Genomic DNA, 18,543 nt, shown 5'->3' with positions numbered 1-18,543 from the left:
TCTAATCTTAAGTACTCTGTCACTTACTCTAACAACCTCGATTACCTTATCCACCCATTTCTCCGCTAGAAGTATTCCTACGTCCCCGACCCCGTCAGTGTTCCCTGCCCAGAAAATCTTGTACCTGTGTTCTTTGCCTGTGAGGAACCTCGCAGAACCTCCTCTCCATCTTACTTCCTGGATGCAGCACATATCTACGCGTCTCCGTTCAAGCATCTCAACAATTTCACCAGATCTACCTTTCAGCGTGCCGACGTTGAGAGTGCCAATCCTAACAGTATGGGTGTTGGGGGTGTGGGCCTGTAGCCTGGGAAGGGGAAAAGCAGTGTCGTAAGTCAAAAAGATTTTTGCAGCAGACTCTTATAGAATTGTTTATTCTTCTTTTACCTGTTTCAGTCATCAGACTGCTGCCATGCTGGGGCACTGCCTTAAAGAACCTTAGTCAAAATAATTGAACCCAGTACTTATTTCCTTTTAAGCCTGGTACTTATTCTATCAGTCTTTTTCGCTGAAGTGCTAAGTTATGGGGACATAAATACACCAACACCAGTTCTCAAACAGTGGAGGGAGACAAACACAAAGACCCCCCCACACACACACACACTTTTTTCAGTTTCTGTCTACCAAATCCACTTATAAGGCTTTGGTCAACCTGAGACCATAGTAGAAGACACTTGCCTAAGGTGTCATGCAGTGGGACTGAACCCGGAACCATGTGGTTGGGAAGCAAACTTCTTACCACTACACAGCTCAATCCTACATGCTGGAAGAAGTACCACCTATTCTGATCAGTGAAACTGAAAATCTCCTCAAACTGATGAAAACAGACAAAGCTTCTGGGCAAGATGAAATCACAACAGAAATATTAAGACATGGAGGTGAAGAACTGAAAAACCTCATTCTACAATTCAATCGCTATCTGAAGGAGGGTAAAATACCTTCATTAGCACAAAGGTGTGTAACCATTAACTTACATTCAATGTGTAAAATGCGCCTCTTCTGGCGAGTGTTTAATGAAGTTCTTCATTTGATGCTCTCACCATTTCACTCAGTGTGATAATGCATACCCAAAGTGATGCTATTCCCAGCAGTTTACAGGCAAAACTCTGTGTGTGAGAGCACCGCTTGACAACCGGTGTTGATTTGTTTACGTCCCCGGAACTCAGTGTTTCGACAAACGGCGAGCGATAGAATAACTACAATGCTTTAAAAAATTAAATACTGGAATCGATTTGTTCGACTAAAAATCTTCCAAGGCGGTGTCCCAGCATGGCCAGAGACCAATGACAAACAGATAAAAGAAAATTAACATAATTTGATGGTGGTGGTGAATGACCCTATAAAAAATCTTTTTCCCTCAAACTTGTCCCCATATTATCATAATCTACACCGTCTTGGACGTATTTCTGGAAAAATTTCTTCAAAAGTATGCTTTAAAAAAAAGTTGTGAGGAAACAAATTCGGTGGGCACACTTCCGTAGATATTCTGCTAAAAATTAACCTTTAATTTCTAACAATTTAAATTTTTTTAGTAATAACAAAAACTTTAGAGAAAATTCAACAGACACACCTGCTTAAACCAACATCCGTGCATAACGGTCTACACACACATGGATAGAATAATCAATTGTTGATACCAATGACTTCGAATATACGTTAGAGGTCAATATAGAACCCATACATTGTATTTATATTCAAAGATAGAAATAGCAAAAGATTAAAAGATCGTATAAATAACTCTTCGACGATATAATTTTTTTTAAAAATCAACTTGCCTTGATATGTGAGTAACTGAATTTCCAGTCGAATTCAAAAGAATCGTTCTAAGGCATGCCGCTAGCTTCAAAGACGATGCCATTTTCCCCTATAGGTACTAAATGATGCTATTAACTCGTGAAACTAACACCGGAAATTGGTACCCGGTCAAATATATCTATTCATCAAATTGTGAGGAATTTTACCAAATATTGATAAAAATCTATTTTCTAAAATTTATCGAGTTAAAAAATTAATCATTAAGATAACTTTTTCCCATAATTACGTTAGATTTTCTTACTGAATTTTATTACCTACCGGCAATTCTTTTAAAGGGGGAAACAAGGTGGGTAACTCTAATGGCATAAAATAATTGACATGTGCTTTCAATGTTTTTATGGATTAAAAGAGATGTTTCTTAAGGGAGTTGTCTATATTTTTTTAGCTAATTTAATTCAAGAACTAATTTTTTGGTATGTTGCTAATTTTTAATGTTCTAAAGATATATTTTGTAAATAGTTTCAGTATCGATACATATTACTTTTTGGATGGAATTTTTTTGTAAATTTGTGTACCAAAGAAAAACTTTTACTATAACGTGCTTTGTGATTTTTTTTAAGTAATGTTTTTTCCCCGATAATTTCGAAATATATTTTTTTGAAAACGTTAAAACAATTTCCATCCGTTTATTTTAACTAATTCTGTTCCAGGATGACAGAAGTTGGTTCAGTAGTGTCGGAATTGTTATTGTTGTCAAAAGTGCTGATTTATTTTACGCTCCATTGAATTTCAGTTCCTCTTTTCATTCTGTTGTTTAACCCCTTGCCTGACCGTTCTTTTACATGTGATACACAGGACATATCTCGCTGCCAGTAGTGTATCATATGATATACATTCTCAGTTCTTTGCAACCACCTAGTAACTTGAGACTTTTGAAAGGGAAGCTTTATATATTCAGAACTTGTCTGAAAACGAACACAGACGTTAAAAGCAAACTTGTTAGAATATTTTGTACAGGTAATGCTTTAAAGAAACTAATTTCGCTTTACTAAAATGAATTCATAAAAAGAAAATTGGATACATTTTAAGTTTTATGACTTAGTACAAAGAGAAAAAAATAAAAGTCAGGTGATTAAATTTTTTTGACAAAATACCATGCGATATTTTGCATAATCCCTTTATGTTCTGTAAAGGGTCGACTTTGCCTTTCATTCCTTTTTGGGTCGATAAAACAGATTACCAATGAAGGATAGAAGTCTATTTAATCGACTGGTATATTGGTTAATTGGGGGTGGGCTTGTACCCATGATAGACTTTTTTTAAATATATTTTCTCTTTTTGAGCAATGTGCTGGCAGAATCGTTAGGACGCCAGGCTAGATGCGGGGCGAACGCAGTTTCGCATCTCTCCTTGGAAAATGCATTTAAAAAAAAAATTTTCGGTTTCCTACGTTTTAGATGTCGGAGATTACGAATATGCAAAAAAAAAAAAATTATTTCTCTCCACCCCCCACCCCCCGGGTTAAAATTTTTGATTTTATTTACTTTAAAGAGATCGTAGCGAATTGACGAACATATTCAAATCGAAATTAAATACAAAGACATTAAAATGAAGAGAATTTGCGTTTTACTTTTGTTTGCTTTAAATAATCATAAATAATAATATAATGTAAATTAAATATACACCATTTTATGCGAAACAATATTTAATAATGTTATAAAGTTTAACAAGGGGCTCAAATTTCAACCCTCCCCAATTTTAAATTTTGAACTTTTTCATCCATTTATTTATTTATTTGTCTGTCTATTTATCCCTATCCGTTTATTCATAAAATATATTTGTCAACTAATTGTGACGGTCCTATAGAAGACGGTGTTACTGTTGTTTTTAGCCCCAGGAAGGCATATCTATCTATCTATCTCTTTATACACCTATCTATATGCTTATTGAATTTAAAAGTTTCAAAACGTGGTTTCTTGCATATCCGGAATCTCCGACATCTAGATGCTTAGCGGTATTCCGTCCGTCTTTATGTTCTGAGTTCAAATTCTGCCGGGGTCGACCTTGCCTTTCATTCTTTCAGGGTCGATAAAATAAGTACTAATTGAGTATGAGTACTGAAGTCGATGTATTCGACTAGCCCCCTCCCTTAAAAGTTCAGGGCTTGTATCTATAGTAGAAAGGATTATTATTATTGGAAGAGAAGGGTGTTTGTTCGAAGCTCCTGGGATATTGTTGGATTTTGTTGGTCTAAAGAAAGTAATTTGTATTTTTTGTTATATCATTTTGTTAATAAGTTAGCTAACACCATCTGAGGCTAGTTGGCTTTGTGAAATATTTCCCCGTTGGGTGTGAATTTTGGAATTTTAAATTATATATTTTTAAAACAAAAGAAGGAAAAAAACAAAAATAATACAGCTTCCCAAATCGAGGTAGGAGGTGGCTCTTGGAACAATCATTGTGAAAATAGTTTCCCTTCACTACAATTGGCATATGATTTATAAATAACAACAGCAAAAACATAAATGAAACAGCACATGAAAGCAACACTACCACCACACCTCACACAATGAGTAAAACTAGCAAAAACATTGACAAGATAAATGGAAACAACAGAAATGAGACCAGAGAACAAAAACATAAAATCTATTTTGTATTCAACCCCCCCCCCCTCCTGCCATCTCCACCTCCATTGCCACCAATACAATGTCAACACAAAAAAAATGAAACAAAACTTGCATATGGTGTAGTGGTTAAGAGCATGGTGAGCTACTAACCCCAAGATTCTGAGTTCGATTTCAGGCAGTGACTTGAATAATAATAATAATAACTAGGGTTAGTTGTTTTACCAACATGCCACTCCACATGAGTGAAGAAATTTTTATCAGCTTGGAAGATTTTTAAAAATGCAAAAAGTATTGTGAAATGCAACTGGAGTGCCTAGTCTCCCATTTTCTGTGGAAAGGAATTGTTTCACATGTCAGTTGCTCCATATGTTGTCAATATCCACTAAGTGGAAGACTAAGCATACTATGGCTGATGATGTCCCAGACATGTATTGTAGCCATGAGTATTTCCTTGACAGTGAATAGGTGTGGTTGCTGTTTATCAAACTTGCTTTTCTACAGTTTGTATTTTTAATTAAGCTACAGTCTGGATTAAGCATAGGCTTGATCCAGATTACTGTTCAATCAAAACTCATGGGTTTATGTCAAATACCTGCTGTTGCATCTAGGGATAGATACAGCTGAGTCTATTGTGAAGTTTGTCTTGCTGGTTATGTGGTGGACCAGATCGAAAGGTCTGATGACAGAAAGCTTTCTCTTTGGCCAAGCCCTCATCGGCATTATCAAGTTCCACTTGGAAAGGAAAGTAATAATGGAGATGGAAGTGCTGCCTTTTAGCAAATTTGTTGCAAGATGAGTGCAAGTAACAGGGTTGGGCCAAGTAAACAGGCCTACTTTAAGCATGCACCTATATATTAAGAGAGGAGGATGAGTCAAGATCACTTGTCCTAGTGATCAGGGCAACTATGGTTTAGTTGGTGTTTCCATGAACAGTACTCAGAAGATTCCCCTCTTATTAGCTAAAAAAGAAAATCTGATTGCTAACGTAGTGAGCTGGCAGAATTTAACATGCCAGGCAAAATGCTTTGTGGCATTTCATTTGTTTTTATGTTCTGAGTTTAAATTTCGCCGAGGTCAACTTAGCCTTTCGCCTTTTTGGGTCGATGTAATTGACAAGCTCCCTTCCACAAAATTTCAGGCCTTGTGCCTATAGTAGAAAGGATTGTACCAGGTAAACTGCCTAGTGGAATTTCATCTCTCTTTACATTCTGAATTCAAATTCCACCAAGGTCGACTTTATTTTACATCCTTTAGGGGTTGATAAAATAAGTATCAGTTGATCACTAGGGTTAATGTAATTGACTTACTCCTTCCCTCGAAATTGCTGGCCTTGTGCAAAAATTTAAAATCAAGGCAGCAAGCTGGCAGAATTGCTATCACATTGGTCGAAATGCTTAGTGGCATTTTGTCCGTCCTTACATTCTGTGTTCAAATTCCGCCAAGATTGACTTTAATGTTCATCCTTTCAGGGTCGATGAAATAAGTACCAGTTACACACTGGGGTCAATGTAATCGACTTATCCCCTCCCCCCAAATTTCAGGCTTTGTGCCTAGAGTAGAAAGGATTATTATAATTATTTATGGTGGTAGATGACAAAATCTTATAAGTGTCAGACAGAATGCCTTGTGCCATTTACTAATGGATTTTTCCATTCTGAGTTCAAATGCTATGGAGGTCAACTTTGCCTTTCATCATTCTTTATTTTGATAAAGTACCAGTCAACTACTTTAATCAACTAACTTCTCAAATTTCTGGCCTTGTTGCTAAATTAGAAATTATAATTACCAGCAGCAGTCACTAAGTGGGTGTTTCAATTGGCTCTTAGCAAAATCCTGATTATAAGAATTGCTAATTCCCTCCAAGTCTCCTTGCCAACTGCATTGAAGCCTTGTATGCATAAATGTAAAATTAAAAATAGTGGTTTGTTTCATTTTGGTTATTCAGTTATATCCTGATATATCTTTCAATTATATTATCTACTAATCTTTATTGTTAGTGTTCCCACCTCTCTTTCCTCACTCCTACCTCCTCTCTCCCCCCACCCTTCCCTTGCTTCCTCTTTTCCTTCACCTCCTGTCCCTTTCACTCATTGCATTCGTCTGGCAACTCTTGTCTTGACATGACGTCAAATAACTAAGGTACTTTCACTATGTCAGAATTTCGTGGAATTGCTGAGATATTTTAATAGTATACTTTCACAGTATTTATATTTCTTGGAAACCGTTAATTGATTACATTTTCAGTTAGTTGAATACTAATGAAAAATGTACATAAGTTTAATTGCCATGTATAACTTGAAAATGGTTGTATATACATACTTATATACCGGGAGTGGGGAAACCCCTGCCTGAAGGTGCAATTGCACCCACGGGCTGGTATATTCATATGTACAAAATATAGTAAATTTTTCGATTATAAAATTTATATGATATTCATATGCTTATTTGCAACGTAGATTGTGTTTCCACTATGACTTAAAATGGTTAGACTCGAACAGAAAACCGTCCAGTAATTATCATTTGAATGGAAATTTTATTTTCAATATAAAACACATATTGCTAGTTAAGACCTAACTACAGTCTAGCTGAAAAATATAGAATATCTCATAAGTAATATAAACGTCCTAAATTCAGTGGTGGTATTAATGAAGATGCTACATGTTAATTTAATGTGTTAAACTTATCTTTATTAATGTATATCAAATTATGCATAGATATATACAAAATTTACACTAAGATTTAGAACATGTGATCCACCTGCGGACCTTTTTCTTTGGAAATTTTTGCCCACTGCACTAAGAAGTTTCCCCACCCCTGCTATATACAAACTATCTGTCTGTCATTTGGGTTGATGGTATTGACTAAGCCCCTCCTCAAAAAATTGTTCACCCTGTACCCAAATCAAAACCCATTTAAATATCAACTAATCCTCTTTCAAAATTGCTGGCAATCCTACCAACATACCAAAGCAGTCTTTCAATTTTTTTTGTCCAAGGGTTTTTTTTTTTTTTATATAACTTGATCTGCTACGATCTCATTCAGTTGAGGGTGCTTCTTGTACTTTTTCTTGCAAGTTACTTTGATGTCACTTGTGCTGATGGTATCATCAAAATAAAAAAAAGCATCCAGTGCACTCTATACATTGGCTTGTATTAGGAAGGTCACCCATCCATAAAAACTATGCCAAAGTAAACATTGAAGCATGATGCAGTCCTCCGGCTAATTAGAACCTGTCAAAACATTCATCATTCAACCCACACAAGCTTAGAGGATGGGTGTTAAATGAGGATGATATATGTATCATCATCATCATTTAGTATCTGCTTTCAATGTTGGCATGGGTTAGACGGTTTGACTGGAACTGGTAAGCCAGAGAGCTATACCAAGTTCCAGTCTGATTTGACACGGTTTCTATGGCTGGATGCCCTTCCTAATGCCAACCACTCCAAGAGTGTAGTGGGTGTCTTCTATGTGTCACTGACACGGGTGTGTCATTTTTACTGTATTACTGTATTTAGGTAAAGTTAGTTTTGCAGTTATATATCCTCTTTCTTTTTATGTTCATATGTGTATGTATTTTTTCATTTGTAGTTAACTCAGAAACACTGCTAAGACATGAACACAGAACACGTGAAAAGATTGCGAGATGAGCAAGATCAGGCTATTAAAGTATCCAATGATCAAATGCATAAATGGTATGTAACTTCTTATTTATATGAGACTTCTGGCAGTTTGCTGTGCTTGAGAAGACACATCAAGCTAAGTGGTCATGGTCAGTGCTGGTGACATGTAAAAGGCACCCATGTCAGTGTCACATGAAAGACACTCAATGCACTCTTTAGAGTGGTTGGCATTAAGAAGGGCATCCAGCCATAGAAATCTAGTCAATACAGATGATTGGAGCCTGGTGCAGCTCTCCAGCTTACCTGCTCCAGTCAAATCGTCTAACCCATACCAGCATAGAAAACAGACATTAAATGATGATAGTGTGACTGTGATAAAGTTTAACATCTAGGCACTAGGCCTAACATGCAACGTAATTAATGTTACCATCTAGTCCTAGGGTTTCTTTATTGGAATTCACTCTGTTGCAAGTTATTTGCACCAGAACTTCAGATTTTTGCCTACAGATGTTCAGGTTGGGTATTAGTTATGTCAAATTAACTCCAGTAGAGATCCTGCAACTGTTGTAGATACTGGTATTCTTCCTTTGAGTAACATATAAAAAAAATTCTTAGTCGTAGGAAACCACTTTGTCTATAACCTTTGCAAGCACTCCCAGAAAGGTGATTATATTTACAATGTGATGATGTTGAAAACATGTTCTTAATGCCACACTCTTCCTAACTGCCAGCATGTGTTATGGAATGGTATAATTCACATCTTGAAGCAGAGGCAGCAATGCAAAATATTCATTGACTCACAATACTAGCTTCATTTCTTTCCCTATGATATGTAACATGTAGTATGTTTGTGAGGGACAGATATAATTAATCAATTCTACCCCAGTACATTTGTATATACATTTTCTTTATTTTTATTGAACCAATATTGGTTCTGTGGGCTCTCATTCAACTTAAATCCACACATCTCTTCTTATTACCATATAAGCCACATGTCTTGTTCTTCAAGATACAAATCTCTCACCCCTTATTCATACTCTCCAATGTCCAAATGGTACTATGTATTCAAATTTCACTCTGAAAGGTGGTATTTTTGCATATGTCGATTCAACCCAGCCTGCTAATCAGCTCTCTCACCTGGAGATATCCTGTTAATATGGTTTTGATAAAAAGTTAGTTGTTGTGCACATACCTTTCATGAACTCCTTAATGTAAACAAATGGTACACAGTGTAATCTAGACAAACCATCAACACTTTGATTTACAGTTTTATGAACTACTGTGTTGTGTAAGGCAATTAAATGTAAATTTATATTTAGTGTTCAATGAAGTTTTCCTCCTAGATTTTATGGACCATATTCTGAAAAAGAATGTGCATCACTGCTGTAGCCTATAAGGAAACTTCCACAATCCTTTAATGTCTTCACCACTAATGGTCATAGCAGGGTTGAATGACTAAGAAGTTCACTTCGCAATCAAAAGGTTACTGGTTCTATCTCACTGTGTAGCATTTTATTCAGGTGTATTTTACCATTACTTCACTTTTAGTGAAAATGGGTTTAACTGGAATATGGTTGTGAGAGGGTTGAGGGTGTATTACATGTCAATCCAATCATCATCATCATCATCATCGTTTAACGTCCGCTTTCCATGCTAGCATGGGTTGGACGATTTGACTGAGGACTGGTGAAACCAGATGGCAACACCAGCTTCCAATCTGATTTGGCAGAGTTTCGACAGCTAGATGCCCTTCCTAACGCCAACCACTCAGAGAGTGTAGTGGGTGCTTTTACGTATCACCCGCACAAAGGCCAGTCAGGCGGTACTGGCAACGGCCATGCTCAAAATGGTGTATTTTACATGCCACCCGCACAAGAGTCAGTCCAGGGGCACTGGCAACGATCTCGCTCGAATAGAGATTCATTTAATCCTTCCTTTTACTTCAGTGTACACTATCTTATCGCTCTATGCTATCACCCAACCTGCTAGAAACAGCAGCAATGTTTCCCTAAAATCACACCCTTAAAAAAAAGGAAAGAAACTATGGATATTATTGTCCTAGATACAGTTGAAAAAATTACAGGATGGTCATGACTGGAATTCCTTTGTTCATAGTTCTGGTCTGTTGCCTGAGACTAAAAGACAACAACGTTAGTGTAGTAAAATAATGTATTTACTAAAATGTATGAGTACTGAATGCTAAAATTGTTATTACCATTCACAAGGTTTTGATATTCATATCTGTAATGCAAACAATGTCAAAGGTGTATATAAATAAAATGAGCTTAATAGGTGGATCAATGTTTATTCCAGTTATTTGCCTTTTACTGGGCTTGGTTGTTTTATGATGTGAAATCGCTATTGAATTTGATAGAATATTGTACTTAACTCTATTATAAACTATTCTTTCAAATGCATAACGCTTATGTTTATTAAGAAAGAGAGAGAGAGAGCATACTTAACTGAATTTTACCCAATATATTACTGATAATCATTTTCTTGACTCCAAAACGATGAAATCAGTCCACTATGATTGGATCAGATCTTGAAACCACATGGTTTCAGGTTCACTCCCACTGCACAGCACTTTGGCCAAGTGTTTCCTACTATAACCTCAACTCATCAATGCCTTATGAGTGAATTTGGTTGTCAGAATCTGAGTGGAAGCCTGTTTGTGTGTATATCTTTGTGTTTGCATCCTTACTGCCATTTGATAACCGGTGCTGGTTTGTTTATGCCCTCATAACTTGGCATTCAACAAAAGAAACTGATAGAATAAGTACCAGACTTAAAAAAGAAGTACTAGGGTTGTTCTCATCATTGTCGTTTAATGTCCGCTTTCCATGCTAGCATGGGTTGGTTCCCTTCAAAGTATTGCCCCAACATAACTGTTGTTCAATGACTGAAACGAATTAAAGAAAAGAAGGATAAAGGCATAATTAAATACTGTGCTGGTGCCACGGAAGAAGCACCCGTGCTGGTGCCACATAAGAAGCACCCTGCTGGTGCCACATAAGAAGTACCCATGCCGGTGCCACATAAGAAGCACCCGTGCTGGTGCCACATAAGAAGCACCCGTGCTGGTGCCACATAAGAAGCACCCATGCCGGTGCCACATAAGAAGCACCCATGCCGGTGCCACGGAAGAAGCACCCGTGCCGGTGCCACGGAAGAAGCACCCGTGCCGGTGCCACGGAAGAAGCACCCAATACACTGTAAAGTTAGGAAGGGCATCCAGTCATAGAAGCCATGCCAAAACAGACAATTGGAACCTGATGTGGCTCTCCAGCTTGTCAGCTTCTATCAAACCGTCCAACTCATACCAGCATGGAAGATGGACATTAAATGATGACGATGACAAGGCGTGTGCTAAACCATTGATAAGTTATGTCCTCTTTTTGTTCTCATTTACCATTTTCACAATGGTTTTTTTTTTAGTGCCTATTAACTTGCTTGATCTGTGGCTCTCCCACACAAATCTTTCTAAACCCCCATGCTCATCTTCTACACCTTAATTTTTCTTCTCTATTTCTATCATTACTACTTCCAACAATCAAAGAAAAGGTTCACTTTTGAGCCCCAGCTGTTTTGATTCCCATTTGTAGCCACTGCACTTCACTTACGTTACTAATATTTTTGGTAAAGTCTTGACTGTTGTAAATTTCATTCATCTTTTCTTAAAATATATATGCATATATCTTTGTGTGTTTGTATTTTTGTGTATTTGTGACTTTATAACCACAGAAGAAATCGTTATTAATAACGAACAATTTATGTCCAAGACCTGGCTCTATTTTATGAATATACACACATATACCTACTTGTATGTTAATGTTCAGTTATTTTTAATGTGTTGTAATTTACTATTTTCTTGTTACTGTTTTCACTTATGTATCCAGGAATAAATTAAAGACTGACTATGAAGTTCTTTCGAAAAGATTACTTACTTTACCAGATAAAACCACACATGAAGTAATGGTAAGTCTGAAAATTTTATCTTCATCATTCATTACCACCACCACCACCACCACCATCATCATCATTTAATGTCAACTTTTCTTTGCTTGCAATGGTCAGATGGGATTTTTTGAGGCAGTTGGATACCCTTTCTGTCACCCTCCCTTATCTGATTCCTAGCAAAGTAATATTTTTTATAGCTAGATGTGTTTTCCACAGAAGACTGGAAATGAACAACCTCATTTGTATGGCAGTGGCACTTATTTACAACCATCACGTGATGTCTTGACAAGGGTACACACAAATATAAATACATATATACATATACAATTGGTTTCTTTCATTTTCCATCTACCAAATCCACTCAAGGCTTTGGTTGGTCTGGTGCTACATTAGAAAAGATTTCCCCAAGGTGCTACACAGTAGGACTGAACCCAAGACCACATGGTTGGGAAGCAAGTTTCTCAACCACACAGTTATTTGATAAAATGTTATGAGAGATTCATTGAACAAAACTAAAGAATAATGATTAAAGTTTCAAATGTGATGCTACAACTGTGATTCAAATATTGAATTACAAGAATAATACATAGAACAAGAACACTAGAGAACTGTTTATTGATGATAGCGAAAAACTGCATTTGTTATTAGATTAATTTTAAAGGAGTTAATTAACTGAAGATGGATTTAGATTTTCTTGACTGGTTGTTTGCATAGTTAGATTAGATTAATCAAGTTTGATGAAATATCATCAGTGTTTTAGTGTCTGCGTTTCCATGCTTGCATTGGTTGGATGGAATTTGCTGTGGCAAATTTTCTATAACCAAATGCTCATCTTTTATGGAATACTGGAAAAGAGTGACACTTGCTTACGACTATCCTGCAATGTCAAGATAAGGAGACACTAACACTTCTACACATACAATGAAAAAAGCACCCAGTACACGCACAGTAAAATGGCTGATATTAGGAAGGGCCTCAAACTGTAGAAATCATGCTAAAGCAGACATAGCACAATACAATCCTCAGATCTATTGGATCTTGTCAAACCTTCCAACCTATGCCAGTATGGAACATGGAAATTAAATGATGATATTCAACTCATATTTGATAGGCTCCTTTCAGTTTCCATCTATCAAATCCACTCACAAGGCTTTGGTTGGCTTAGGGCTATTGTAGAAGATACTTGCTTGAGTTATGCAATGAGACTGAACTCGAAGTCATATGGCTGGGAAGTGAACTGAACCACACAGTCATGCCTATGGCCAAGTAATTTAATTAATACTGGTGAGTGGGACCAGTGGTAGCATATTGTCTCATATGAGAAAGGAATGGGAAACGTTCTTTGTTAGTATCACAAGAACTCACTTGCATATAAAAGGTAGATTGTAAAATATGCTTTAATAATGCATTGCTATGAAATACAGATTGTGCAATGAGAACATTTTAGTTAATGGTGATAAACGAACTAAACTGGACGCTATGTGCAATAGTGCCTTATCAAAGTGATTCGATATAAGAGATATTTGGTGTTTGTAAAGGAGATAATATAATTGTTGTGGATAGATATAAATATGTGCTATTAAATGTTAGTCTGGAAACAGTAGGCCAAACAATTTAGATATCTCCAGAAGCTGAGCATTCTTATTGAAAGTTTTGAAGCCTAATGTTAGAAGTAGAGTCTGAAAGTTCTTCAAATGCACCAAATTAATAGCAGCATTAGAAAATATGAACATTAAACTATTGTTAAAAGATATACTGTCTTACCATATTTGATTTGTTTTCAGGTTCCAATTGGGTCAAAAGCTTTTATGCCTGGACAACTTGTACATACTAATGAGATTTTAGTTCTGTTAGGAGATAACTGGTTTGCTGAGAGGTCTGCAAAGCAAGCATCAAATATAGTAAAGAGAAGAATAAAATGTAAGTTAAAAAAATATATTTTCACCTCGGTTCTTTTGCCAGTGAGCCAGTGATGGCATAGTCTGTTCCTGTGTTATTTTAATAATAGTATATATACTTGGTCCCATGGCTTTGCTGTCTCTATTCTGTTGTTTGCTCTGTGTGTTTTGCTTTCATAGTTTTTGTTATAAAGTTTAAATGTGTTGATAGTAAATTTTGTCATTGCCATTCAGTGTTCACTTTTAACATACTTGCACAGATCAGTAGTCACTTGATTGCATAAACATTATCCCCATAAAACTATAATGCTAATATTCAGTTGGGTTTTAAAATTTGAGTTTGTTTTGCTTCTTTTTTTTTCCCCCTTTTTATATCATATGCAACTGAAGTTTCAGAAAACCAACCATTTAGCTGAAACAATACAACACACAAAAACATTTCCCTGCAAAAGTAGGGTTAACCTTGCAGGTCCCATAACATGCTCCATTTTACCCTAACTGCTATATCCTTCTTCACCAACCTTCGTGTTCTCTTGTTTCTCCCATCACCTTTAACAATGTCGTTTCTCAGTTTTTCCCTTATATTTCCTTTCATATTCTCTTCATCACTTTTCTCACCCAGTCACTTTCAGTCTTCCTCAACTTATGACTGAACCATCTCAAGAATTTCTCCCCATAGTATTCACCACGAGCTCCATCCTTATTATTCTCTACAATTCATAGTTTCTCTTCCTCTCTCTCTCACTCATTGATGCTCTGCTCATCAACCTAAACAGTCTTATTTCTGTTCTTTCCAGCCTTTTTTGCTGCTCCATGTTCATTATCCATGTCTCGCCTATATCACATATCTTTCCCTTTGGTTTCAGCAAGATGCCTCTCCCCATTAGCATATTGTTCACTCTCTGGAATTTCTTTTATGCGCATCTCCCTTTAGCCACTGTTGATCTTCACTTTCTTCCTTACCCTCTTATTTAAGATTGTTTCTATTACCTACATTCCATATTTCAGTAGCTTAATTGCCCTATATGAACCATTGCCCAGAAGATCTCCTTGCCCCCTGTACAGAGAAACAAGAGTGCTCAACTCCCAATTCATTTCTTTTCACTCTAACTTCCTGCTGCCTTTAACATGTCTCCTACAATGCCTATTGATTCTCAGCCATTACATTCTTCATTACCCATTGCTTCTTCAACCTTTTCAGTTATCTCTTCTAACAGTCCTAGAACTGGATTACTCACCTTGCAATCTTAATAATTCTTGTCATTCAACAGCACTTCCATGTATCTCTTCCATCTTCCCTTAAATTCTATCTGAATCCATAACAATTTGTCCCACTTCATCCTTTATGTAACTCACCCTGTCACATCACATTCTCCCCACCTTCTTTCTCTGGCTAATTTCTTTGCAAAGCACTTGTCTGACCCTCCTCTGAATCCATATAACTCCAGACATTTCCTCTACTTTCTGTCCTTTCCTACTTTTTGTAGCTTTATTAGCTGTTTTGTAACTTTTATCACTGCTTTTTCTGCTACTGTACCTCTCATTCTCTGCCATTATTTGACATTCTTCCTCTTCTCCTTTTTAACTTAATCACCCAACTGTCAACATTTCCAAATGTTTTGGTGGGCTTCTTGTCCATCCACATACATCAACAGCAGCTTCTAACAAACTATCTCTCAGTAACTTCCAACCAGTTTCAGTTTAACTATATCATCTCCTACCATACTCAGCTTCTCCTACACTGTCACCTTCTTCAGACTACACTTTAGGCATTGGTTATTAAGTACCAGTTGAACGAACTGCATCATGAATTTTAAAATTTCTTTTTCAGCAATTGATCAACAAATTAAAGACTTAGAGCAACAAAGGAATCTTCTTGTAAACCGTACAGGTTTTACAGATGAATTGAAACAGCTCAGTGAAGTACGTTATTGTTTCTCTTTGATTTATAATACAAGTTGAGAGCTCATGTAGTTTTTAAAGTTATACATGGTGTTGCAAGTATCATAAACGAGAATCATGGTATGTTTTTGTATGCTCTGCTACGATATATTGTTCATCTATCAAATTAGAAATTTAAACAATGTACCTAAGTTTTGCTTTTGCAGTATTTTGATGAAAAGACAATTCCTAATCATCTTGGTTGAAAGTAAAAATGAAATAAAGTTTCAGTTTCATTCTGGTGTTATTTGGCATCAGGAAGGATATCTAGCTCTACAAACCATGCCAAAGTTAGCATGGAACACATTGCAGCCCTACAGCTCACTGGATCCTGTCAAACTGTCCAGTCCATGCTAGCAGGGGAAATGAATATTAAATAATGGTGATGATGATTCTAGATGAGAACCAATAATGTTGTACATGACTGAAATCATTCCTGTTTCTAACATATCCAACTGCCCAAAATTCAGACGCTGTTTTGTCCAGTTTCTTTGCTTGTATGTTTGCTTAGGTATCTCAGACAGTATTGAAACTTGGAAGTTGTCTTTGTCATCATTGGCCATCATCATTTTAGATCCTCTTTTCCCTGCTGGCACGAATTGGAGCAGTCAGTTCTTACTCAGAGTTGCTGCCCTTCTAGATGAGCCAGACACTACATCTCAGCTTCTGTGTTCTATTTTTGGCATGTTTTCTTTAGTTGAATACTCTTCCTATTGTCAGCCACTTCACAGGGTGTATTGTGTGCATTTTATCATGACACTAACAAGCTGAGAAGTTGTTTTGTTTCCAGCAAAGCTAAGTTGTCCTTCTAGTCTGTGTGCCTTCTAAGGTTGCAAAGCCCAGATTGCCCACCTGATTATACTGCTGGCATAGCTGTGTAGAGATTAATGCCTTCCCTGAAAGACATACATTAACAAAAGCTAAGTAGTCTCTCACTCATAGTGGTCCTACGACATACTGGACATAGCCCAGAAATAACCAATAGCCCACGATATTGTTAAATGGTCATTGACCTTATACTGGGTTCAGTCATTCTTCTGACAAGTATTACTTGTCCTACTGGAGTTTTTACCAATCCGACTAGGTGATATATGTATTTTGGCCAGTACTAGCATAATTACATCTCATTCACAACTGCAATGCAAGTGTATTGACTCTGTTAATGTAGTCATGAGATGAGAAGGATGTTGTGTGCTTGTGAGAATGCAATAATCTGCAGGATGTAAGCCGTGACAAACTAAAGAATACTCATGATGAGGCAATTATAACAAGTGATTTTTGTTATATTGAAACCGTATGAATGCTGGAAGTCAGACTAAAGTAAACTTAAACATTGTTTTATAAAACAACTGCTGTTCAAAATTGACTCAGTATAAAAAATTGTCATCGTTTTAATGTCCATTTTTCCATGCTTGCATGGTTCAGGTGCAATTTATTGAAGGCAAACTTTCTATGGCTGGATGCCCTTTCCATTGCCAATCATCACCTGTTTCCAAGCAAGGTAATATTTCCTCATGGTTAGACATATTTACATGGAAGATTGGAAATGAACAGCACCACTTGTGTGGTGGTAAATGACAATTATAATGATGATGTATTTATTGATCATATTTAAGATGAATGCACCTCATTTAGGGAATAATTCCTTACCCTTTAGCATTTAAACTGGCCATACCAAGCCCAAATATTCTACTTGTTTTATGTTCAAACTGGCAAGATCTGGCCTCTCACACCTACCCTACAATGTCATTCTAAAAATAAACAATCATGGTCAATAAATCAAGTACCAGTGAAACATTGGGGTTCATGTGATTGACTATACCCCTCCCCACAAATTCCAGACTTTGTGCCTATAGTAGAAAAGATTATTATTATCATTTTTTTTTTTTCATCTTCCAGGGAAAAGATGGTGTTGTTGATATCAATGAAAAATATGAAGAAAAAAAAGAGAGAGAGTGGAACAGTAGGTATTCTACTTTGATTAGTTTCAATTATTTGGCTACAACCAGACTGGGATACTTCCTTCAAAAGTTTCAGTTGATCATATCAGTACTAATATCTGTTTCAGTCTCTGGTACTTATTTTAGTGACTCTGTTTGTCAAACTGCTAAGTTATGGAGGCATAAAGTGACACAGTATAAACAACATTATCAGGCTTTATATGAAAGTGCATGACCTCGTGGTTAAAGTGTTTGGTTCACAATCATAAAGTTGTCAATTCAATCCATGGACTAGACAGTGCACTGTGTGCTTCAGCAATGCATTTCATTTCACATCGTTCCAGTATACTCAGCTATAATGAGCTCCAACTGAGTGCAGAGGTAATTCTCTGTCTCTGCAGTTGTCACACTCTGCATAAATTGGTGTGTCAAGATTGAGAGGGGATTGATCAAAAGGGTGTGTATGTCTGCTTGTGACTTCATGGGTACCTAAAGCAATTAATGAAAGTTTACTACATGCCATCAAGTCATGCAAGTGACAGCTGTTACAAGTATACATACAGGTTTGGTAGAACAAACTGGTTAAATAGAATTCAATACATGAGTGTGTGTGTGTGCGTTTTCTCCATTCCTTAAATTTTTAAATATACTCAAATACCCAAAATATCAAGGAGTTTCTGCCTCACCAACAGGAATTACACCACAGTTATTTTGTGATCTTTGCTACCTTGGTTTCTATTAACCCATTTATTCTATCAGAATTATTATTTATTAGGATAGAATAAATACTTATAATTAT

General features: G+C 36.5%; 2 protein-coding genes across 8 annotated transcripts in view; one reads left to right on the top strand and one right to left on the bottom strand.

Annotated features, from left to right (window-relative positions):
* The window catches only part of LOC106874857 (39S ribosomal protein L3, mitochondrial), a 21,480-nt gene extending 19,492 nt beyond the window's left edge, over positions 1 to 1,988 (bottom strand). Inside the window, exon 1 of the mRNA XM_014922750.2 lies at positions 1,776 to 1,988. Coding sequence (XP_014778236.1) covers positions 1,776 to 1,858 — 83 coding nt within the window. The 5' untranslated portion in view covers positions 1,859 to 1,988. The remainder of the gene's footprint in view (positions 1 to 1,775) is intronic.
* The window catches only part of LOC106874856 (unconventional prefoldin RPB5 interactor), a 46,392-nt gene that overhangs the window by 7,427 nt on the left and 20,422 nt on the right, over positions 1 to 18,543 (top strand). For 2 of the 7 annotated variants that reach the window (XM_014922745.2, XM_052967398.1), the window contains exons 1-6: positions 2,108 to 2,228; positions 7,974 to 8,077; positions 11,905 to 11,983; positions 13,750 to 13,885; positions 15,695 to 15,786; positions 17,704 to 17,767. In XM_014922745.2, the coding sequence (XP_014778231.1) occupies positions 7,998 to 8,077; positions 11,905 to 11,983; positions 13,750 to 13,885; positions 15,695 to 15,786; positions 17,704 to 17,767 (451 nt within the window). In that variant the 5' untranslated portion in view covers positions 2,108 to 2,228; positions 7,974 to 7,997. The other 5 variants (XM_052967396.1, XM_052967397.1, XM_014922747.2 and 2 more) reach the window with 5 other exon arrangements.

The sequence above is a fragment of the Octopus bimaculoides genome, chromosome 4 (genome assembly GCF_001194135.2).
Source record: "Octopus bimaculoides isolate UCB-OBI-ISO-001 chromosome 4, ASM119413v2, whole genome shotgun sequence".
Lineage (NCBI taxonomy): Eukaryota > Metazoa > Mollusca > Cephalopoda > Octopoda > Octopodidae > Octopus > Octopus bimaculoides.
The sequence above is the reverse complement of the archived record's forward strand: the minus strand, read 5'-3'. Positions and strand labels throughout refer to the sequence as shown.